Source organism: Stegostoma tigrinum, chromosome 10 (genome assembly GCF_030684315.1).
Source record: "Stegostoma tigrinum isolate sSteTig4 chromosome 10, sSteTig4.hap1, whole genome shotgun sequence".
NCBI classification, from domain to species: domain Eukaryota; kingdom Metazoa; phylum Chordata; class Chondrichthyes; order Orectolobiformes; family Stegostomatidae; genus Stegostoma; species Stegostoma tigrinum.
In genome coordinates this window covers 36,698,292-36,723,160 of record NC_081363.1, presented here as the reverse complement: position 1 = coordinate 36,723,160, position 24,869 = coordinate 36,698,292, and the positions used below count along the sequence as shown (strand labels likewise).

Genomic DNA, 24,869 nt, shown 5'->3' with positions numbered 1-24,869 from the left:
GTAAACGCATAGCTCAACAATTGTGGGAGAAATGGGTTTGAATTAATGGGCTATTGGCACCATTACTGGGGAAGGATGCAGCTGTTCTGATGGGATGGGCTCCACCTGAATCGTGCTGGGAACAGAGTCATGGCGAATCACGTAACTCAGACTTTGAACTAAAGAGTAGATAGGGCTGTGCATGGAAAATTGTAAAATCGATGGTGTAGGGGAAGGTGGAATTGTTGGTTTGTGGTGGGTTGATTAGACAAAGGAGATTGAGTAGAAATGATCTTTTGAATTTCCAGAAGACCTTTGACAAGGTGCTGCACTAGACAGTGCTAAATAAGATAAGAGCCTATGGTGTTAGGGCCAGGATGCTGCCATGGATAGAGTATTAGCCTACCTTGTGCCTTTTGCCCTTTGGCATTTTCAGGATGGCAGCCAGTGACTACCAGGGCCAATGTTGGGACCACAACTATTCATGTTATGCATTAACAATATAGATACAGGAGCTGAAGGTATTTTTGTCAAGTTTGCAGATGACAAAGATGAATGGAGGGACAATAGTGTTCGGGAAGTGGGGAGGCTGCAAAAGGATTTGGGCAGACTAGGAGAATGGGCAAAAACGTGGCAGATGGAATGCAATGTGGGAAAGTTTGAGATTATGTACGTAGGTAGGAGGCATAGCGGTGTAGACTGTTTCCTAAGCAGGGAAAGGCTTTGGAAATCTGAAGCACACATGGACTTGGAAGTCTAGTTCCGGATTTTCTTAAGGTTAACTTGTGGGTTCAGTTGGCAGCTATGAAGGCAAATGCAATGTTAGCGTTCATTTGAAGAGGACTAGAGTACAAAATTAGGGATGTGCTGACGAGGCTGCACAAGGTGAAACTGCATATCAAATATTGTGAGCAGTTTTGGGATTCTTCTCTTCAGGAAGGTTGTGCTGGCATTGGCGGGAGTCCAGAGGAAGTGTACAAGAATGATTCCAAGGATGAAAGGCTTGTGACATGAAGAGCAGTTGAAGACTCTGGATCTGTACTTGGTATTTACAAGAATTTGGTGGGGGGAGATATGGATTCTCATTGAAACTTAAAAAATACTGAGCAGCCTAGGTAGAGTGGCTGCAGAGGTAATGTTTCCACTAGTAGGAGAAACGAGGACCTGAGGGCACAAGCCTCAGCAGGAAAGGATGACCGTTTAGAACTGAGATGAGGGATTTCGTCAGAGGTTGGTGAATCTGTAGCAGTCATTGCCACAGAAAGGGGTGAAGGCCACGTCATTGAGAATATTTAAGACAGAGACAGATTGGCTGTTGATTAGTGTGGGGATCAAAGGTTTAAAGGAAAAGGCAGAAGGATGGGGTTGAGAAACATATCAGTCATGATTGAATGACCTATTTCTGGTCTTGCATCTTATGGTCTAATTTCACCCTGAAATATTGCCATTGTTCTGCACCAGTTTTTAAATTAATCTACTCTAAAAAATTTTAAATGCCGATTTCCTTTAATCTATCCTAATGTTCAATTTTTCTTTTTCAAGAGTAAGTCACAGTTCTGTTTTGTTGAACCTAGCTGGATGTTCATCTTTAATTAGTTCATTGTCCATGTAAACTCTTTATCTACTGGAATATTTTCATCCCACAAATGTAGCGACTCAAGAAGGCAGCTGCTCAAAACTTTCTTGGGCAATGAAGGAATGGGCAATAAATGCTGGCTTTACTAGCAATGTATGCATCCTTCAAGTTATTTAAAAGCAGAAATTTCAAGTCAAACTGTTTTAGCCACATTTTCCACTGTGCCCAATCATCAGATCTTAAAAAGTGAAAGGCTCAGATTCAAAAGTGAGGACTGTTGTAACAGTAGATGTCTGTCTGCCACCCTTACATAGGAATTACAAATTTTTCTTGCAATGCACAATATAGGGGGGGAATGGCAACTGCAACTAACTTATAAATAAAGACTGTATTTATATGTTCACATGTTTTGTGGAATTTTGTCAATTTAGGAAGTTATTCAACTATTGTGGTTCTAATATTTTATCTACTAATTAGTTTGTAACTTAAGCAATAAGTTATTGCAGCATATTTTCATTCTGTTACAGGTTAATATATTGCTTGTGTACAAACTCTCTTGGCTGTACAGAACCTATTTATTGAGAAAAAAGACATTTGATGGACCTTGGTAGATTTTTTTTTACCATGGAGGTTACAGTAGTTAGGTATTGACAGTTAACTGCCAGGCTCTGTTTAGATTTTAAACCAGGTACAGCATCTTTTTTATGAATCACAGACTACTTATCAATTAGTCAGCCATCTCTTTGCAGTATAAATGTTGGTTCTCCCTTTATATTGGTACTTAAGTGAATGTCCTAATCAGTGAAAGACTGAAGCTTTTTACAAAATCCATCTCTCTCTTCAGCAATTTCGAAGTTTGTCAGTTGTAATAAAGAACTTGTAACCACTCTCAAACTTTGGATTTATGATTTAGTCATAAAATATAGGAATACTGCTGCGAGAATTTTATAAAGCTTTACTCTGGGTGTGTGAACTGTTTATATTGATCAATAAGCTAAATGTCCCAAGCAAGAATTCTGCAAGGAATTTTCATTTTTAAAATATGTAGTGTTTAGTTTGGTACCTTCATAGAATGTCTGTCTGGTTTTCATCTATGACCAAGGTCATTGATTGCATTTTCTCCTTCATTCCAGTGTCATCTGGAAGCTTATCCTGGCTGATGGCAGACTGTTCATTGAATTGTTGGCTGTATCCTCAGCAGTGTTTTGAGAAAATGAAGACTGTTGGGAAAACCACTTCTTCTAATATTGATCGAATATGTTAATTTTTAGAGCATCTTCCGTTATCACAGAACTTCTCAAAGTTCTTTTCAAAAGTACATAATATTTTGTAATGTAGTCACTTGTCACATAGGACATCTGGCAGCCAATTTGTGCTCAATTTGCTTCCAGAAATAGTGACATGGTTATGACCAAATAATTTGTTTCATAAATTTGCTTCAGGGATGAATGTTGCCCTGGATGCTATGGATAATTCCCTCCCTTTTGAAGTATTGCAGTGAAATCTTTTACATCTACCTGGTTTAGTACTTCATCTGTGAGGAAGCAATTCTGACAGTTGCATCACAGTTACAATACTAGAGTGTCAGCCTTGGTCTCTGTGTTCAGATTCTAGTGTGGGACTTGAACTGTCAACTTTATAAATCAGGCTGTTGGTATCAACTGAACCACAGCTGACAAGATTAATGCAGCCTTGCTGGATTAATTGTAATAATGCCAGCAATGAGGTGATTTGGGTCTTGATCTTTCTCTGGTTGTGGGTTGCTATATTTTTATATTCCATTTCTGAGCTGAATTTGAAAATCTTATGACGCACTTGGTGATGTGCTAGGATGAAATTATCATCTTAAATATTGCCACTTGGAATGAGAGATGATGTTTGAATAGCTGTCGACCTCCTCTCCTGGCATAATGAATCTAACAATGGGTTTGATAGTACCTCCACAACAGCAGTTGAGAATGAGAAGGATGATTATTTGGGCAGCAGAGGCCTGCCGGTCACAGCCTCCTTGAAATGGTTCAGAAAAGCTTTACAATGATGTTGCCAGGTTCAGAGCTATAGGCAGAGGCAGAGCAGACTGGGGCTCTTTTCCCTGCAGCATTGGAGGCTGAGAGGTGACCTTTGTAGAGGCTTATAAAATCATGAGCATGGGTAGGGTATATAGGCAAAGTCTTTTTCCTGGAGTGGGGCAGTCAAAAACTAGAGGACATAGGTTTAAGATGAGAGGGGAAAGATTTAAAAGGGACCTAAGGGCAACTTTTTCATGCAGCTGGTGGTACATATGTGGAATGACCTGCTAGAGGAAGTGGTGTTAGCTCATGCAATTACAATATTTAACAGACATTTGGATGGGTACATGAATAGGAAGGGTTTAGTAGGATATGGGCCAAATGCTGGCAAATAGGCCTAGATTTATTTAGGATATCTGGTCAGCATGGAAAAGTTGGACTGAAGGATCTGTTTCCGTGCTGTATGTCTCCATGACTGATCCTTTATGCTCCTCACCATCAGGACTGATTTCCTAAAGGTACTTGGAATATCGTTTGGGGCTGGGCATGTGCACAAATTTTGGGAGAACCATATTGCCTGGGTGAGGCAGAAACTGGGCTTTTGGGAACACCGCTCCCTCTCCATCGCAGGCAAAAGACCTTAAGACAGAGGAGCAGAAATTAAGCTATTTGGCCCATCAAGTCTGTTCTACCATTCAATCATGTCTAAGAAGTTTCTCAACCCCGATCTCCCACTTTCTCCCTGTAACTCTTGATCCCCTTGACAGTTAAGAACCTGTCTATCACTGTCTTAAATGTACTCCATCACCTGGCCTCCACAGCATTCTGTGGCAATGAACCCCATAGATTTCCCAGTCTCTCTCGCTGAGGAATTTTCTCCTTATCTCCATAATAAAGTGTCTTCCCTGTGCCCTCCAGTCCTCATCTCCCTTGTTTCCAATGTTCACTCTGTCCAGGCCATTCAGTATTTTGTAAGTTTCAATAAGATCCGCCTCATCATTCAAAACTCCATCGAGTATAATTGCAGAGTCCTCAAACACGCCTGTTGGGCAAAGGCTTTCATTACTGGAATCATTCTCATGAACCTCCTCTGGATCCGCTCCAGGGCCAGTGCCTCCTTCCTGAGGTATGGGGCCCATAATTGCTCACAATACTCTAAATGTGGTCAGACCAGAACATTATAAAGCCTCAAGTACATTCCTGCTTTCATATTCTAATTGACTCCAAATGAATGCCATGTTGTATTTGCAGTCCTAACTACTGACTCAATCTGCAGGTTTGTGTGCAGATGCTTCAAGCTGCGTATAAACCTACTGAGGTTGTACCTGTCCCCATCATTGCAAAGGATGGGACTGGCCTGGGTGCTGCAGAACACTCCAAGTAGTTGGACCATTCCATATCACCTGTCCTTCATGGAAAAATTTGCAAAGACCTTGACCACAAGTCTATCAGGCAGTGGTCAGCCCATAGCATCCTCAAGACCCTGTGGGGGGAAAGGGACTGTTACACACATCCTGCTGGAATGTGCCTTCGCAAAGGAAGTCTGGAGTGAGATGCAGTGGTTTTTGTTGTGGTTCATCCTGAGCAACTCTCTGCTGTCTGGTCAGTTCCCCAGGGCAAACATCAACTGTGCCTGGAGGGTATTAACCCAATGAAAGACACTGTTTAGTCTGCCCAAAACCTGTTGGTCTTCTAGAGCAAGAAGTTGATATCAATTAAATGAGCAGACTGGCACATTACAAGATCCAGGGCTATGTGCTGAGGTACGCACTAAGGTTTGAGGTAGCGGCTGCCAAGGCACACTGGGGAAAGGCTACCATCTCAGGTCTTTCGGCCAAAGTGCAATGGGGATCTGTTCAGTTGCTGGACCCTTCCAGTGCCTCTAACGTATACACATAGTATCATATGTACGTAAGAAATGCCTTGGGTTCCATTTGTTCTCCATGTGCAAAGACTGTATAGAATAGAACTGCTTTAGTGATTACACATGCACGTAAAGATTATGCTATAAATGAAATGAAGTATGTGTTTGAAATTCACAGACAAAGTTGAGAATGCTTGGTGAGATTATGCCAATGTGAACACCATTTCTAGGCATGGTTTATAATCTGTTCTTGTCTGAATATTATTTTGTTTAGCCTTGTACCATTAAACCCTTGATCATTTAAGCTGTCCTGTCCTCCATCCTAACACGGACTTTTCCTTCTGTTTTTCTTACTAATCCCAGTTTAAAGATCTTGGTTCATGAAAGGCCAGGTCATTTATATCAGCATCAGTACAAATGATAAAACATTGCAGGTACTAATGAAAATGGGTGGTATTCCCTGCTTTTGGAAGAAAACATTGTACATTAGCCTGGCAAGGGAGAATCAGAAGTGTAGCAATCACTTTTCAAAGATTTTGATACTTTTTTTTTGTTTTGGTTTTGATAACATCCAGATTTTTCTTCCACCGACCATCCAATTTGTTACTTCTATTCTGGAGATTAGTCAGATGAGAATCTATTACTTTTAGTTCCACATTCTTCTCCTCTAGAAAATTTATTTTGCAATGTTCAAAACAGGGAGCATCAACTTCGAGTTGTCTGAATGATCCACAAAGCATTTGTAATTCATGTTCTGCAGTGGTTTTATGGGGTGGTGGGAGGAAATTACTGCTGCATTTGTTTGTTTCAATCTTATTCTTACCTCCAGTGTACAAACCTAGCTTGCCTAACCTCGACACAGCCTTCTCACTTCAAACATAAGATGGGAAATCATTTTGGAAAGGCCAATCAGTGTGGGAACTTATACAGTCAACGATAAGGTGCTGGGGAGTGTTGCTGAACAAAGAGACCTTGGAGTGCAGGTTCATAGTTTCTTGAAAGTGGAGTCGCAGGTGGACAGGATAGTGAAGAAAGTTGTATCAGAGATAATAGGAACTGCAGATGCTGGAGAATCCGAGAAAGGAAGGTGTGGAGCTGGATGAACGCAGCAAGCCGAGCAGGAAAGCTAATGTTTCGGACCTAGACCCTTCACCAGAAATGGGGGAGGGGAAGAGGGTTCTGCAATAAATAAAGAGATAGGGGGAGGAAGATCGAAGATGGATAGAGGAGAAGATAGGTGGAGAGGAGACACAAGTCAAAGAGGCGAGGATGGAGCCAGTAAAGGTGAGTGTAGGTAGGGAGGAGATAGGTCAGTCCAGGGAGGACGGACAGGTGAAGGAGCCGGGATGAGGTTAGGTAGGAAATGGGGGCGTGCCTTGAGGTGGGAAGAGGGGATGGGTGAGACGAAGAACAGGTTAGGAAAGCAGGGCCAAGCTGGGCTGGTTTTGGGATGCAGTGGGGGCAGGGAAGATTTTGAAGCTTGTGAAATCCACGTTGATACCATTAGGCTGCAGGGTTCCCAAGCAGAATGAGTTGCTGTTCCTGCAACCTTCAGGTGGCACCATTGTGGCAGTGCAGGAGGCCAGGATGGATGTGTCGTCTGAGGAATGGGAGGGGGAGTTGAAATAGTTCATGACTGGGAGGTGCAGCTGTTTATTGCGAACTGAGCATGGGTGTTCTGCAAAGTGATCCCCAAGCCTCCGCTTGGTTTCCCCGATGTAGAGGAGGCCACAGCGGATGCAGTATACCACATTAGCAGATGTGCAAGTGAACCGCTGCTTGATATGGAAAGTCTTCTTGGGGCCTGGGATGGGGGTGAGGGAGGAGGTATGGGGGCAGGTGTAGCACTTCCTGCGGTTGCAGGGAAAAGTACCGGGTCTGATGGGTCTGAAGAAAGTGTTTGGTATGGTTGCCTCTATTGATCAGTGCATTGAGTTTAGGAGTTGGGAAGTCTTTCTACAGGACATTGATTTGGGCACGTTTGGAATATTGCGTGCAATTCAGTCTCCCTGCAATAGGAAGGATGTGGTGAAACTTGGAAGGGTTCAGAAAAGATTTAAGAGGATTTTCCCAGGGTTGGAGGTTTAAGCTATAGGGAGAGGCTGAATTGCTTGGGGCTTTTCTCCCTGGTCCATCGGATCCTGACAGATGACGTTATAGAGATTTATAAAATCATGAGGAGAATGGATAGGGTAAATAGACAAAGGCATAGATTTAAGGTGAGAGGGGAAAGATGTTAAAGGGACCTAAGGGACAACAGTTTCATGCAAAGAATGGTGTATGTATGGAATGAGCTGGCAAAAGAAGTGGTGGAGGCTAGTATGATTACACCATTTAAAAGGCATCTGAAGGGGTATATGAATAGGAAGGGTCCAGATGGATATTGGCCAAATGTTGGTAAAAGGGACTAGATTTATTTAGGATATCTGGTCGGCATGGACAAATTGGACTGAAGGATCTGTTTCCGTGCTATGTATCTGTGACTCTTAACTATTCTCTGAACTGTTTGAACATGTTTGCATCCTAACTTAACCAAAGTGACCAAAACTGTCAAAATACTCCAGATGTCCTCTCATGAACGCCCTTTATCACTGAAGCATAATCTCCTACCTATATATTCCATTCTCCTTGCAATTGGCAGTAACACTCTAGTCGTGCAGTATTTGAAGAAAATGAAATGGCCCAAATGTACTTTAATGTGTATACTCTTGTAATCATTATGGAGACATGGTTACAAGGAAATCAAAGCTGGGAACTAAGTATTCAAGGGTATGTGATTTTAAAAAGATAAACAGAAAGGAAAGAGTGGTGGAATACTATTGTTAATATGGGATAGAATAAGCATGATGGCAAGAAATGGTCTTTGATCAGAAGATGTAGAATCCATATTGGTGGTAATAAGAATTATAAACAGGAAGAAGACACTAGTAGGATTAGTCCCTCACAGTAGCTATATGGTAGACCAGAACAAATTGGGAGATAGAGGACATTTTTTTTTAAAAAAAGCAGTACATTAATCAGATTGACAGAGGTAGCTATAAGGAAGAATTCATGGCATATTTGGGAAAGTTTCCCAGAACACACATTGTGGATCCATCCAGCGTTCAGGTTATTTTATAGGTGATGTGTATTGAGGCAGCTTTAATAAATGATCTCCGTAAATGTTCCCTTGGAAATAGTGACTATAACATGTTAGAATTCAGCATTCAATTTAAGAAGGAGAAGCTTCAGTCAGAAGCAACTGTGCTAAACTAAAATAAGGGTAATTTCAAAGGAACGAAGGCAGAGCTGGCTGGAGTCGGCTAAAAGCAGCATAACATCAAAGACTCTTGAGGAATAATGGGGGATGTTTAAGAAAGTTGTTCATAGCTCACTATAAAAATATATCCCACTGAGAAGGATAATAAAATGTGATTCTCCAGCATCTGCAGTTCCCATTATCTCTCTCCCACTGAGAAGGAAGCGTTTTTGGAAAGAGATAAGCCAACGATGTTTAATCGGGGAAATTAAGCAGAGTATCAAATTGACAGTAAAAATATACAATGTGTTAAAAATTAATAGTTAGAAATTGGGCAACTGATTTTTAAATGACCAAAAATATAATAAACAGGGAGAAGATAAACTTTGAGATTAAACTGGCAAGTAATATCAAGATGGACAGTAAGATTTACTTTAAATATTTTGAAAATGAGTGGCCAAAGTGAACAACATAGAACATAGAACATAGAACAGTACAGCACAGAACAGGCCCTTCAGCCCACAATGTTGTGCCGACCATTGATCCTCATGGATGCACCCTCAAATTTCTGTGACCATATGCATGTCCAGCAGTCTCTTAAATGACCCCAATGACCTTGCTTCCACAACTGCTGCTGGCAACGCATTCCATGCTCTCACAACTCTCTGCGTAAAGAACCTGCCTCTGACATCCCCTCTATACTTTCCACCAACCAGCTTAAAACTATGACCCCTCGTGCTAGCCATTTCTGCCCTGGGAAATAGTCTCTGGCTATCGACTCTATCTATGCCTCTCATTATCTTGTATACCTCAATTAGGTCCCCTCTCCTCCTCCTTTTCTCCAATGAAAAGAGACCGAGCTCAGTCAACCTCTCTTCATAAGATAAGCCCTCCAGTCCAGGCAGCATCCTGGTAAACCTCCTCTGAACCCTCTCCAAAGCATCCACATCTTTCCTATAATAGGGCGCCCAGAACTGGACGCAGTATTCCAAGTGCGAATGTAGGTCTCTTAGAGAAGCAGGAAGTGGCAAAGGAGTTAAAGAATATTTCATCAGTCTTCAGTGATGCCTGAACTGTGGTTTTCTTAAAAAAAACACTTCTTTTATAAATATTGCTGCAAGTCTGTAGAGTCACAGTAATCACATGATTTTAAATAGGATTTTAGACACTCATTTCATTATACTGCAGTTCCCTTGCAGCTCCTGATCTTGAAATTTTGGAAAAATTGCTTTACATTCCCTCTGTGCTTGTGGGGTAGGGGAGGCAGGATTGTAGTTAGAATGGTGTGACCTTTTGTTTCAAATCTTATTTTTAACATTAAAAACAATTAGTTGTAAATTTAATTATATATGAATTTGAAATTGACTTTTCACTGTTTGAAATTTACATCATAAACTGATCAACTTTTTAGTTTTCAAGGTCTCTGCCTCTTTGCTGATGGCCTTTTGTGAATAGGAACTTCTTGCCACCAGATAATTTGTCTTTTATTGGGTTGGGTATGCCTGCTGCTCTACAAGAATAACATAGGTTGCTGATGTTCTGAACAGTTTATTTTTTACCTGATACATGATGGTCCAGTGAACTTTAGGAGGGCATCTGTTCAGAATGCACAAATTGTTAACTGTATGTTAATAAAGAACTGCTTGGGAGTAGCTTGGGGGAAATTATAGTTCTGATTTGTTTTTATTACTGAATTTAGTTTTGTTAACACATTACCCAAGGCATTGCCTGTAGAGAAAGTCAGAGTTGCCTTGTCAATCATCAGCATGTATTCTCCTGTCATGTCCATTGTTGTGATTATCTGGAATTCCAGCATTTGTCCTGTTAAGTGTGTGATGAAAAGCTTGAGCAAGATTCTCTAGAACTTCAATGTTGAAAATATGCTACTGAGTGACTGCTTAACAACTTTCTTAACTGCTTAAGGCAGCCACTGTTAATAGTTGTGGTGCAGGACAGTGAATAGTTCAATGAAATTGGCATTTCCATGCAAGTGTCAATTTTTTTCTCTCTCTAGGAGTTCTGGGTATTAAACAAAAAAACTGCCTGGCTTAATTTTGACAGGGGCTACATTTGATTTTTAGGGGTGTATTTTGTTTTTATGAGCTCATTAGATCATACCTGGATTACTTACACTCATGAAGAACTTTTAAGACGTGTCCTTTTTAAAAGAAAACTACGTGGCTGGGAATGTGAATTCTCTCAGAATTTAGTGACTGGAAAATTCCTGTGTGGATTATACTTAGTCCTGAGTGAAATCATTGAATGTCCCAAATGAAGTGCGTCATAGAACTTCAGACAGAGACACGTCTAAAGAAGAGATGAAATGCAAAAACTGAACAATCATCTCCAATGGTTGAAGAGATAATGGAGGCTGATTGATTCTGCTTGGATGGTAATCGGCACAGTGGCTCAGGGGTTAGCACCGTTGCCTCACAGCACCAGGTACCCAGGTTCGATTCCACCCTTGGGCAACTGTCTATGCGGAGTTTGGATGTTCTCTGCGTGGGTTTCCTCTGGGTGCTCTGGTTTCTTCCTACAGCCCAAAGATGTGCATGCTAGGTGGATTGGCCATGCTAAATTGCTTGTAGTGTTCAGGGCTGTATAGCTTAGGTGAGTTATAGGGGGATGGGTCTGGGTGAGATACTTTGAGGGTCCGTGTGGACTTGTTGGACCAAAGGGCCTGTTTCCACACCTGTAGAGATTCTATGAACTCAATCTCTTCAGAGTTCTATTACAGACTGTGGACACAAGATGAGGTAAAAGAAAGCAATACTGAGCAACAGACATGTTTGTTTTTTCCCCTTCCAGGAGTATGCAGACCAATGTGTTTTAAAAGAAATAATTGCAACCCAGGTCTCTCTACTGATTTGGTGTTTACATTCTGTGGAACTAGTGTGTGTTACAAAGATCACTATCACTGGTGAAAGAATATCATAAAGTGATAAAACCACTCAAAAGAAATTAGGCACTGCCTTTGGTTAACTTGCAGAACTAAGAATCTCCATTTCAACTGCCAAAGTCAATGCTGCTGGAACCACCCAACCTGACTGCAATATTTCACCATCAGCTCCTGACAGACATGCAAAACTGTCTAGTCTATCATCTTTCTATCTGTTGTGTTTCCTCAAGCTTTGTTTTCTAATGTGTTTGTGTGTATTATGTTTTACTATTTTTCTTCAATTATACAACAGAAACACAACAAATAGAGGCAGGCCCTCCTGACTGATTGCTGGAATGATGGGACTGACTTATGAGGAGAGATTGACCTAATCAATATTCACTGGGGTTCAGAAGATGGAGGGAGATCTCAGAAATCGTTAAAATTCTAACAGGGTAGATGCAGGAGGAGTCCAGAACCGTGGCCAGTCTAAAGATATGGGGTAAACCATGTAGATTTAAATTTTATTGTCACATGTACTCAAGTATAGGAGTATAGTGAAAATGCACAAAGTCACCATTTTCCAACACCATCTTAGTATTTAATGACCTGATTAAAACAAAAACAGAAATAATAGAAATTCTGAAAAAGAAACATCTAGATCACCCCCAACTCTGTCATGAGTCCTCCACCACCAGAAAAACAAAACCACAAAATCCATTCCTCAGTTTGCAAATATTCAGGTGCGCCAGGTGAGATGAGAATTTTTTTCCACCCAGAGGGGTTGATCATGTGGCATTCACTACCACAGAAAACAGTCAAGACCAAATCGTATAACTTCAAAAAGGAGTTGGATATAGCATTTGTGGCTAAGGGGATCAAAGGATATGGGAGAAAGTAGGAACGCAGTCTTGAGTTGAATGATCAGTCATGATTATAATGAAAGATGATGCCGGCTTTAAGGGCTGAATGGCCCACTCCTATTCTCTGCTTCTTTGAGTAAGCCATTTGGCCCTTTAAGCCCGCTCTGCCATTCAAATGATCATGGTTTAATAACAAACTTATTCTTTACTTTAATCCAAGAAAGCCTGGTCAAATTAGCTAATTTTAGAACATGTATACATTGCAACTGGGAAACGTATCAACAAGGAAAGGGATCTTGCGTTAAGTTAACTCTGTCATAACCACCCACGGCAATGGGAATGTTTGAATAAAGAAAGGAACTAGATCTTCCCTCCTCATTTTGGAGTATAATGATTTTCTTTTGGGGCTTTTCCTTTCAGAATCATCAGGAATTGGCAACAAGTTATAATGTTTCTTTTCTCTGTTGAGGTTCAGTTTAACTCTTTGGTTGGTTTGCTATGCAGAATGACATCAATAGTGCAGGTTCAATTTTTCATGCCAATGTAGGTTCAAATGAATGTCCTACCTTCTAAAGCTCATCCCTCACTTTAGGCATGGTGACTCTCAAGTTAACTCCCCACCAGACGTGTGTCTTTCTCTATTGAAAGAGCAGCACACTGATCCTCAGAGACTACGGTGACTTTACCTTTACACTCACATTTGGATTCTATATACTGTTCCCAATTTAAAATAAAAATTTAATATTTGATTCATCTATATTTCCAATTATTTGACAACGTGGAATAGAAATCATGGGCAAAAGAAGCCGTTTGTGTAAATTGGTAACATAACACATGAGTTTCTCTGGAGTTAATCATGGTTAAATTCCTTGCCTTTCTGGAGATCTCTGTGTTGCTGATGTAGCTTTGTCACTTATGATTGATTGACTGAAGCATTAGCATTTAGTGGAAAGCTGCAGGACATGGAATTTGAGAAATAGAACATGCAATCAGGAAAATAATGAGTATGACTACTATGAATATAGTCAAATCACAGCTAAGCTAAATAAACTGTCCAGCAGCTTGCCCATTGATTGTGTAATTGCTATGCAAATTTATCACACTGTAAACAGAGGCCCTATTCCCACGTTTGAGTTCATTCATAATTTCTGCTTGTAGTTACTTGCATGTTTACACAATCGGTTCCAATGAGGTGTTTAAAACCGTATAGTGTTTGATAAGTGTAAATAAGGAGAAATAGCTTTCAGTAGCAGAAGGGTCTGTCAACCAAAGACACTAAATTTGAGAATGTAAAAATCAATGAGAGGTAGCATAAAGGAAAAATAAATCAGACAGCAAGTTTTGATCTCAAAGCATCATGGACACAAAACAAGTACTTGCAAAATGATGTTTGATAAATACTCAAACATTCAGGGCTTATAGGTAAAGAGCAAGGGTGTGAGACAAATTGATAGCACTTGCGGAGATGGAGAAAAGATTTCTGCCAAATGGTTTCTGTCTGAACTGTGAGTCTATGAGGTTCCTTCATGTTTCGAATATGGCCAACCTCTTTCTTCAACAGTTTTACAGCATGCAGTGGCTGTAACTCAGAGCCTGTTTGACTTCCTGGTCACTATATTTTCACAATACATTAAGCCCCTGGATGTGAGTTTGCTCGCTGAGCTGGAAGGTTAGTTTTCAGACGTTTCATCACCATTCTAGGTAACATCATCAGTGAGCCTCCGCCGAAGCGCTGGTGTTATGTCCTGCTTCCTATTTATCTGTTTAGGTTTCCTTGGGTTGGTGATGTCATTTCCTGTTCTTTTTCTCAGAGGATGGTAGATGGCCTCCAAATCAATGTGTTTGTTGATGGAGTTCTGGTTAGAATGCCATGCTTCTACTCACATCCAGAACCTCAACCTGAGCTACAAATCTTCTCAAAACTCGCTAACATTAAGCTCCTGTTTGGCAGATATGTCATATAACTATTTCTCATCATTCCACAATATTGAACACTGTCCAAACATAATACACCTTAATGCCAACATTTGAGAGGCTAGTGAGTTATTCTTACTTGTCTTCCTCCCTGCCTGTCTGACTCAACACCTCAATTCCTGACTAACCCCACTTTTTGCCTTCCTGCTTATTATCGCTTCTGCTAGCCACTTCCTTCTATGATGGTTCCATTCTCTGCCTTCCTTGTAAGCTCTTACTCTTTCCACCTCTCCAGTTTGCCACCTTCTTGCCCCTTGTGTTTGCTGTTTCTCCTACTTAGTGCTAACCATTCCCTGCTTCACCCTGATTGCTTCTTCCTTTAGCACCTCCTTTTCTCGTACCATTCTTTTCCATCCTTCACTTGCAGCTGTTAGAATTGTTTGATTTTCTTCAATATATGAATCAGGCCTGGTCTGAAGCAAATGATTTGAGTGAATATTAGTACGCAAATAACTTTTTTTTTGTTTAATTTTTACAAGTTACATCCAAACTTCTGAGATGTCTTAGAATTTAATGGATGTAAGTGAAAATTATATTTGGCCTGGAAAAAAAACTAAGTTCTGACTTGTGCACTATTCCTTGTCCTCTAATCTCAAGTTTCTTCCTTCCACTCTTAAAACTCCTTCAAATTTAGATTCTCACTGTGGAAACATATCAGGAGCAGGGCGACAAAGCCCTTGATGTCGCATTTGAGAGGCAGACAGGTTTACAGTTTCTATCTCTCCCCTGCTTATTTCTCCTCCAATTAAACTCCATTATGTACAAGCATGGCCATTCTTTTTCACTCTATCTTGGTGTTTTTGTTTGTTAAATGAGGCGTTTCTAGACCAGTTGTCTACCAGCTATATATTTGAGCCATAGCTCCCATGTCAGTTCTTAAGGTTTACATTTAATGGAAATGTTGTTTGTACAAAGTAATTTCAGTTTTGAATCATTCCTAAATTTAAGCATCCAAGTCATAAAGATGTATAGCACAGAACCAGATCCTTCAGTCCAACTTGTCCATGCCAACCAGATATTCTAACTAAATCTAGTCCCATTTGCCAGCCATTGGCCCATATCCCTCTAAACTTCTATTCATATCCCATCCAGATGCCTTTTAAATGCTGCAATTTTGCCAGCCTCTACCACTTCCTCCGGCAGCTCATTCTATACAGATACCACCCTCTGTGAGAAAGTTGCCCCTTAGGTCTCTCTTAAGGTGAAAGGGAAAAGATTTCAAACGTATGATGCCTAATTTTGGCTCCCCCCCCCCCCCCCCCCCCACACACACACACACACACACACACACACACACACACACACACCGAGGGGGAGGGGGGTGGAGGGGTTGTTGTGTGGAGAGAAAGACCTTGTCTATTTACCACATCAGTGTTCCTCATGATTTTCTAAATTTCTACAAGGTCACCCGTCAATCTCCAAAGCTACATGGAAAATAACCCCAGACTATTCAGCCTGTTCCTATTGCTCAAACCCTCCAACCCTGGTAACATCCTTGTAAAATAAATGATTTTACTTTAGATTTACTTTTAGTTTGACTGCCTCAAATGGCTGAAGTACAAATGCTGTATGTGTACTATAAGTCTTGAGGAATTTTTTTTTGTCTGGTAAAAGAGGCATTCCCACTCAATTCCTTTTTCTGATGTTCTTATCTGGTTAACTCGGTGGATACCCATTTATCTTCAAGCACAATGAAGGAAAAGATCGGTTTAAGCAAAATAGCTTCTGTATGATTTTAACCAGATCATCTTAATTGTCTCTCTGTTGTCTAGACAACAGAAAATCATTTTCTTTTCTTCTCCCTCTCCACCAACCCCAAATTATAACATTATTAAGCCATAAAGTTCCAATTGCTAAGTGTTTCTACAGTTATTGATATCATTTCTATTATATGAAGATGCTGTCAAGTTTTGAATTCTTGGGGTGTAAATTAATCTAGTTAAACACTGAATATCGCAATTTCTTAATCTTGCTTTTAGATAGCTCCTTTAACTTGTGATAAATACACTTTCAAAACAACTGGGCCCAAAACTTTGAACTTGAAAGATTTCCAATGCTGAAATAAGCTAGAATTGATGTCTTGTTTCTTTAACTTTGCAAAATTTCAGAGCTAACTTCGTGATCAGTTGTTGCGATTGTGAATAGTCAATGCTACCACAGTGTTGCACATCAAATGGAAGGAATCTCTCTGGTTGAATGTTTACTTTGTCACCACATTCTCATGAGGAAGATAAATATAACATTTGCTGGAAGGTATGGCCTCCTTTTGGCATGTAACTTGCTGACATATATTGTCTAGGTTGAAGTGTGGCTAATTGAGCGTGTTGTTGATAAGTTGCTGAAGCCTTGCTACTGCAACTGTGTTCAAGCTGAATGAATTTTTGTTTTAAATATTTAAAACTTAGTGTCTTTTGTCATGATCATTCTTTATTTCCACCTTAACCCATGTCTCAACTAATATTGTGCTTTTCTAAATTTTCCTGCTTCTTATGTGCTTCATGTTATTCAGCGGAGCAAAGGATGCTAATCAGTGCTTTTTCCAGTTGTAACATTCCCAATCATCCTGCAGTTATTCAGCAAGAAGTTGTTGTGTGAAGACCTTTTGTATCAAATCTGTGGGACTGTATACTGTATCCATTGTATCCGGTGTGGCGTCCTCTACATTGGGGAAACCAAGCGGAGGCTTGGGGACCGCTTTGCAGAACACCTCTGCTCGGTTCGCAATAAACAACTGCACCTCCCAGTCGCAAACCATTTCCACTCCCCCTCCCATTCTTTAGATGACGTGACCATCATGGGCCTCCTGCTGTGCCACAATGATGCCACCCGAAGGTTGCAGGAACAGCAACTCATATTCCGCTTGGGAACCCTGCAACCTAGTGATATAGAAAAGTACTGCACAGAACAGGCCCTTCAGCCCACGATGTTGGATATTTCCAAGTCAGGATGGTGAGTAGCTTGGAGGGGACCTTGAAGGTGATTGTATTAACATGTGAAACATTTTGCTGGTGATCCAAGTTCGGCCCATCTCCAATTTTCCATTGTGATTTCCATTCAAGCTTTTATTCTTTTTTACGAGAAAATCTGGTTCCCAAATTTACATAATGTAAAATAATGCCATTTTTCTTTATCCTATATCTTAAAATCCATAGGCATTACTTCATTGAAATCTCTTGATAAGGGCAGACTTATTATAGGCTTTGATGGTGTCCTTTAGTATTTCCTACAAATCTCACACCTATTACGTCTCTTGTATGAATTTATCATACTCCCAATCCCTTATTTCTGCATTTCTTTGGAAGTTTTCATCTTTAGAAGTTGATGCCAAAGCTGTTGATAATTTTTAACATAAAATAAAAAAAATCAATTTTGTTGTCTTTTAAATTTCTATGCCACTGATGCCAATTGTACTTAACAATAGTGTCCCGATATGTAAACTGTAAATTCAATAGATTTTCCAAATACAACAACTGTACCCAAAATGTTAACTCTGCTTTCTCTTCACAGATGTTGCTGGGCCTGCTGAGATTTTCCAGCAATTTGTTTTTGTTTCTGATTTTCTGCATTCCCAGTTCTTCTTCTTTTATTTTTGTTTACAATAGCATTGCTTTCTATATTAAGTTTCTTCTGTGCTTTATTCATTAATGATCTATATAATGGCAAAGGTATTTTACAGGACATTACATAGGTACTAATGAAGTGACTGATTATGGCTAATTTACAACAAATAACAACGCTTCGTCATTCCAAACTTGAAACTGGTGGAATTCTCAAATTCCTTCATTTTAACCTAAGCCATTTTATTCAGCCTAGGCAGCCTTTTAGCCAGTTTATTCCACACACACTACGTGTACAAAGGGGGCGGGGTTGGAAGTCGGAATCTGCGTTAAGTAGAAGTCTCTGCCACAAACACATTCATCACTGAACTCCATAATCAGTCAGTAGTTCTTGTTGATGATAAATTTAGCCATGAAGTTAACAAACTGTCCAAACTTTCCTGTATGTTCAAGTCTGTCAAGTCAAGTAAGGTTCCAAGTTTTTTTAAAGAAGTGCTCCTTACCTTGCTTCTGTGTGGTAACAAAAGTGCCGAAACCATATCTTGCATCTTCTTTGGTAAAGAAGTAAATTTGTTACATGTTGTAACTTTAACCTTTCAATGGTCATGAAGCTCATTTTCAGTACAGGCGGGTGATCATACCTCAAAACTTTACAGTTTAACTCAACCATAATCTGCTACCAATCTTAGACTCTAAAAGATAACTAATGAAACAATAGTGAAGTTTACATTTTTATGTTGGAACTTTTTATTTCAGTTACCCATTCTCCATGAAATACTCACCCATGATTTACTAGCTCCCTATATGTATTTATCCAACCAATTCAAACCCAATTAATGTATTCATCAGGATAGCGCACAGCACACTAGTTAGCACTGCTGCCTCACAGCACCAGGGACTTGGGTTCGATTCCAGTGTGACTGTGCAAGCTACATACAGGCATTCTTCCCATGTCTGTATGGGTTTCCTGTGGGTGCTCTGGTTTCCTTCAGCCGATGGAAAAAATATAGGTGATTGACCACACTTAAAATTGCCCTATAGTGTCCAGGGATGTGCAGACCAGGTGGATTAGCAGTGGTAAGTGCAGAGATGGCATAGGTCTAAGTGCCGACTGGATGGGCTGAATGGCCTCTGTCTACAAAGTAGGAATTCTATGAAAGTATTGCCTGTTCCCACATTCCTTTAGACCACGTTAGACAACACCAAAAGATTTCACCAGTTGCAATTTCTAGCCCTATTTTAAAAATAATTGGGATGGCCAGTTCTTGAAGCCTGTGCTGTCTAACCAAACTCCATTATAAGGAGGATTCATTTTTTGCTTTTAAAAACTCTGGACTAAACAGCTGCCCCATTTTTCCTGCGCCCAAGCAGGAAATGGGGTCATATTGGGGAAAAAGTTTTGGAAACACACTTGTAGATGATGCATCCTCCTGCCCTGCTCTGCTACTGGTAGACAAAATGAAGGAGTGAATGGTTGAGTTGTTGTGGGTCTTCTGTCAATCACAATGTTTTTCCAGGATGTTGTCGTGCTGCTTGTATTGTTGGAGCTTTCACGCCGCTGTAAAAACCACATTTTTTTTTGTATTTGTTTTTGATTGTGGACTGAAATGGGAAAAGGATTGTTTTCCCAGGACGTCCCTGGTGTCCTGCATCCAATTTTTATCTTTGACCAACATGGTTCAAGTTTGGTGTTGATATCACTTGCTCGTCATTGTGTTCAAATCATTTATTGTGGCTCCTACGTTACAATAGTGACTAGACTTTAAATTCAAGCCCTTTGTGTGTGAGAGATACTGGAGCAGTGCAACGTTGCACAGTCAAGTCGTCTTCAGTGTAGTTCTGTGATTTTATCAGGTAAACCGGGTATAGACAGAATGAACTGAATGGTGGGATTTGTGAGAGGCAGTAGCAGAATCACCCCCGCCCCCCTCATTCCTGGACCTTTGCAAAAGATTTTCATGGGCTGTAAACAAGTGCGAGGCAATAAAACATATCGAACTTGAGTAATAAAGTGTGAAGCTGGATGAACACAGCAGGCCAAGCAGCATCTCAGGAGCTCGCTGACCATGTGGACAAGATTGCTGTGTAGGCCTGCCCGCATTAAATTTTTAAACAAATGAGAGGTTCACTTGATTGAACATGCAAGATTCTTAAGGTACATCCCCATGTCGGAGAAACTAGGACCAGATGACATAGTCTCAGAATAAGGGATCGCCATTTAAGACATGAGGAGAAATGCCTTAGTAGAGATATTTGTAACATCTACACCCATGGGTGAGGTGCTGGAGAACTGGACATTGGCTAATGTTGTGCCTTTTCCTGAATAAAAGCTGTAAGGAGAAGTGTGAGTCTGACATTAGTGGTGGGTAAGTTGTTGGAGGGGATTCTGAGAGTTACAATTTACATGCATTTGGTGAGGTAAGGACTGATTAGGGATAGTCATCATGGATTGGTACATGGAACATCATGTCTGTCAAACTTGATTTTGGTTACGTTTTCAGGAAACTCAATGATTGAGGGCAAAACAGTAAACATTGTCTACATGGACTTTGGTAAAGCCTTTAACAAGGTTTGCGTGACAGATTAATTAGTAAAGTTAGATCACATAGGATTCAGGGAGACCTTGCCAATTAAATGCAAAATTGGCTTGATAGTGGGAAACAGAGGGTGGTGGTGGTGGAGGATTGTTTTCAGGCTGGAGGTCAGTGACCAGCGGTGTTCCACAGAGATTTATAAATGATGTAGATGAGTATTTGTGAGGACTTGTTAGTAAGTTCAAAAATGACTCCAAAACTGATGGTATAGTTAAAAGTGACGAAGGTATCAAAGATTACAAAGGGATCTTGATCAATTGAGCCAAAGAACTGAAGTGTAACAAATGGAGTTTAATTTGGATAAATGCAAGGTGTTGCATATCAGTAAACAAACATGGGCAGGACCTATACAGTAGTAATTGTAGAGCCCTGGTAGTTTTGTCAAATAGAGAGACATAAGGATTCAGATACACAGTTCTTTGAAAGTTGAGTCACAAGTAGACAGAACGGCTAAAAAAGGCATTTAACACTCATGTCTTCGTTGCTCAGACCACTGAGTAAAGGAGTTGGAATGTTATTGTTGAGGTTGTACAGAATGCTGGTGAGGCCACTTTTATTGGAGTACTGTGTCCAGTTCTGGTCACCCTCCTATAGGAAGGATACTATTAAATTGTAGAGGTTCAGAAAAGATTTACAAGGATGTTGCAAGGACTGGAGGTTTGAGAATGGATAAGCTGAACTTTATTCACGGAAATGTGGGAGGTTTAGAAAGTAATGAGGGGCATATATAGGATGATAGCAAAAGTCTTCCCCAGGGTAGGGGAGTTCAAGGCTAGTGGGCATATTTTTAAGGTGAGAGGAGAAAGATTTAAGGGACCTGAAGGGCAATGTTTTCACACAGTGGTTTATATGTGGAATGAACTACCTGAGGAAGTGGTAGATGCAGGTAAAGTTATAACATTTAAAAGACATTTGAATAGCTGTATGAATTGGAAAGGTTTAGACAAATGTGCAGGCAAGTGGGACTAGTTTAGTTTGGTAAACTTGGTTAGAATAGACAAGTTAGATCAAATGGGTTTGTTGCTGTTTTTCTCATTTTTAAAAAAAAAGTTATTGAAGCTCTGTGAAAGTTGCATGACAGTACTCACCTGCTCTCTCTCGCTTGTCCTGATGAAAGCCTGTTATTTTCCACTACCAGCTGCTGTAAGCTGTTGCCTTTAACCGGTAACTAAGAAATGTTATCATTTTTGTATAAATTGCCCTGCGTCTTGAATGAATAAATGAAAGAACCTGGAGAAAGGGGATGGAAGAAGATCTTAGAATCAGAAATGTGTAATTCAATCTTTTGGATGGATACCATTGAAATTTTCCCCTTTTTTTCCCTCCACTCATTAACAGCAATGTTGTTTGTTTTTTTTTCCTGTGTGTCTATCTATATGCATATGTACAGATTTGAAAAGAAATTAGAGCTTCATCTAGTGAAGTGATATGTTGATGGTACCTTATGTTTCTCTAGTAGCAATTGTTAAGTGTGGGTTACAGCCTGTTGACCATTTTCTATCAGACTGGCAAATTGAATACTTTGATTAAACTAAATTAACTTTTATGACAACCCCTGGAGCAGCGGCATTTGAAAATCATTGTCCTAATGGGGGTCACTTGAGCCTTATAGGTCGTCAGGCTTGAATTTTGCTGTAGCCCAACATCTTCAGTTACTACAGTCAATCTGATGTTGTACACCCATAGTGCTCATAGGTAGGGAATTCTAGAGTTTAAGTCAATAGTGATATATTTTCAAGTCTGGAAGATGCATGATTGAAAGAGAAGCCAGCAAATCATAGTGCTCCCAGGCATTTGATATGTTTATTGTTCTAAGGAACAAAGGTCATTGTATTTGGAAGTTACTGCCAAAGAAGACTTTGTCAAGTGCTACTTTAACTTTTGTAATGAAGTGAAAAGATTTTAAACCTAAATATGAAATTTTATGTGATTAATGGAACATTTTAGATGAATAAAGTTAGTGTGTATGAATTTGTAATTGTGAAGTGGTATTATGCTCATAAGCAGATGATAAATGTGAACATCTTATTCCAATTATCTTTCTTAACTTGAAATCTTAAGTATGTGACATTGTTCATAATTGTAAACCATGCAAAAGATCTAAAATTCAGATATTAAAGGCACAATTCATACGGTGCAATACAATACATGCTTTTAATCTCAAAACATTTTTCATCATTTGCTGGGTCTAAAATCTAAATGCATTTAAAGAAGTAATTTCTAATATCGTGGAAGAATGTGAATGATATACAGTTTTGAGATAACTTGAAGTGGGTTATGAAATGAATTAGGTTGAAATCATGTAATCAAATTCTACACCATTGTGGTAATTTAGTGCCATGTGTGTCATGGCATCGTTTGTAACCATACCTGCGGTTCACCGGTACAAAACTCTTTCTCGAATTACCTCAGGAACATAAGACCTGGAAACAGGGAGCAGGCTATGCAGTGCTTTGAGTTTGCTGTGCCGTTCAATAAGATCATAGCTAATCTAATTGTGATTTCAACTCCATTTTCCTGTATGCCCCCCCCACTTAACCTTTGACTTCCTTGTTTATTAAAGATCTGACTAACTGAGCCTTCAAGAAATTCATTTGATCCAGTCCCTACTTTGTTCTGGGAAAGAGGATTCCAATAACAACAACCATCTGAAAGGGAAAAAATAGCTTTGTAAAAGGAAGACCTCTTTTGAAACTCTGTCCCCCGGTTCTAGTCTCTCCAACAAGCATCCTCCCACTATTCATCTTGTCCTGTCAAGATCATCAAATAAAAGCAAAATAATTGCAGATGCTGGAAACGTGAAATAAAACCAAGTTAGAGAAATTCAAACGCTCAGGCAGCATCTGTCATGTCATATCGAGTTTCTATAGCATTTTCTGCTTTTAGACTTTACAAGATCTTGTTAGTTTTAAGAATTTAAACTTCTTTCATTGTTATAAAATCCAATGGATATAGGCTTAATTTGTTAAATTTTTAAAGTAAACTTTTGTATGAAATCAAGGGTGTCAAAAATTTCTGGGTAAAAAGAAGTGTTGAAAATTAGACATGAGTCAGAGGTTTTGTATTATGTAGCAGCTGAAATTTCTGCCTGTTGTGTGACTTAAGAAAAACACCAGCTTATTTCCTGTGTCACAATTATATGCCATGGTTTGACAATATTTCATAATGATGAAAAATGTGTCTTAACATTTTTGTAGAAAAAATAAATACTTGTATTCTAATAATACTTTTCACTGTATGAAGGCTTCCCAAACACTATTACTGCCAGTATGATGAACAATCATTGTTGTATGTAGGCGATGCAGTAGCCATTCTAAATACATTCATGTTCCACAAACAGCAATGAGTTCATGATGAGACGATTTGTTTTATTGAAGTTTGGTTGGAGAATAAATTTTGCCCAGAGGACTCTGGAAGTGCCTTTGCTCCTTTTAAATAGTCCTTTTTGTATCTTTTACATGTGCCAATGACAGGCCAACACTTGCTAGGTATTACAATAGAGTATCAGCTTAGATTTTGATAACAGACAATGGTAGCGCTTGAACCCAGAGCCTTTGACATCCCCCCAGACCTCCCACAGACTGAGGACGAACAGTCAGTCTTAAGCAAGGGGCTCACCTTTGTCCCCCTCCACCCACACGTCAACGAATACCAGTCACGTTTGGACATTGAGCAGTTTTTCCGCCGCCTTCGCCTCCACGCTTGCTTCTTTAACCGGGAGCCTAAGCCTCCCTCCTCTGACCCCTTCACCCGCCTCCAACACAAGTTCTCTTCCTGGACACCACCCCCAGGTCTCCTACCCTCCCTCGACCTCTTCATCTCCCACTGCTATCGAGACAACAACCGCCTCAACCTCTCCACCCCTCTCACCCACTCCAACCTCTCCCCCGCAAAATGGGCAGCCCTCCGCTCCCACCCCGACCTCACCATCAAACCCACAGACATGGGAGGCGCAGTGGTAGTATGGCGCACTGACCTCTTCGTCGACGAGGCCAAACGCCAACTCTCCAACACCACCTCCTACCACCCCCTTGATCATGACCCCACCCCCGAGCACCAAACCATCATCTCCAACACCATCCATGACCTCATCACCTCAGGGGACCTCCCACCCACAGCCTCCAACCTTATTGTTCCCCAACCCCGCATGGCCCATTTCTATCTCCTTCCCAAAATCCACAAACCTACCTGCCCTGGTCGACCCATTGTCTCAGCCTGTTCCTGCCCCACCGAACTCATCTCCACCTATCTGGACTCCATTTTCTCCCCTACCTACGTCCGTAACACCACCCATGCCCTCCACCTCCTCCAGAACTTCCAATTCCCTGGCCCGGAAC

The 24,869-nt window shown here is 40.4% G+C and overlaps 1 protein-coding gene across 4 annotated transcripts in view; it reads left to right on the top strand.

Moving 5' to 3' along the window:
* ppp2r5ca (protein phosphatase 2, regulatory subunit B', gamma a) overlaps positions 1–24,869 on the top strand; it is a 156,228-nt gene that overhangs the window by 9,425 nt on the left and 121,934 nt on the right. Inside the window, exon 1 of one of the 4 annotated variants that reach the window (XM_048537088.2) lies at positions 16,526–16,634. The exons of 2 other annotated variants lie outside the window; for them this stretch is intronic. In XM_048537088.2, the coding sequence (XP_048393045.1) occupies positions 16,578–16,634 (57 nt within the window). In that variant the 5' untranslated portion in view covers positions 16,526–16,577. Of the gene's footprint in view, positions 1–16,525; positions 16,635–17,206; positions 17,331–24,869 lie in introns of those variants that run through there. One more of the 4 variants, XM_059649099.1, reaches the window with a different exon arrangement.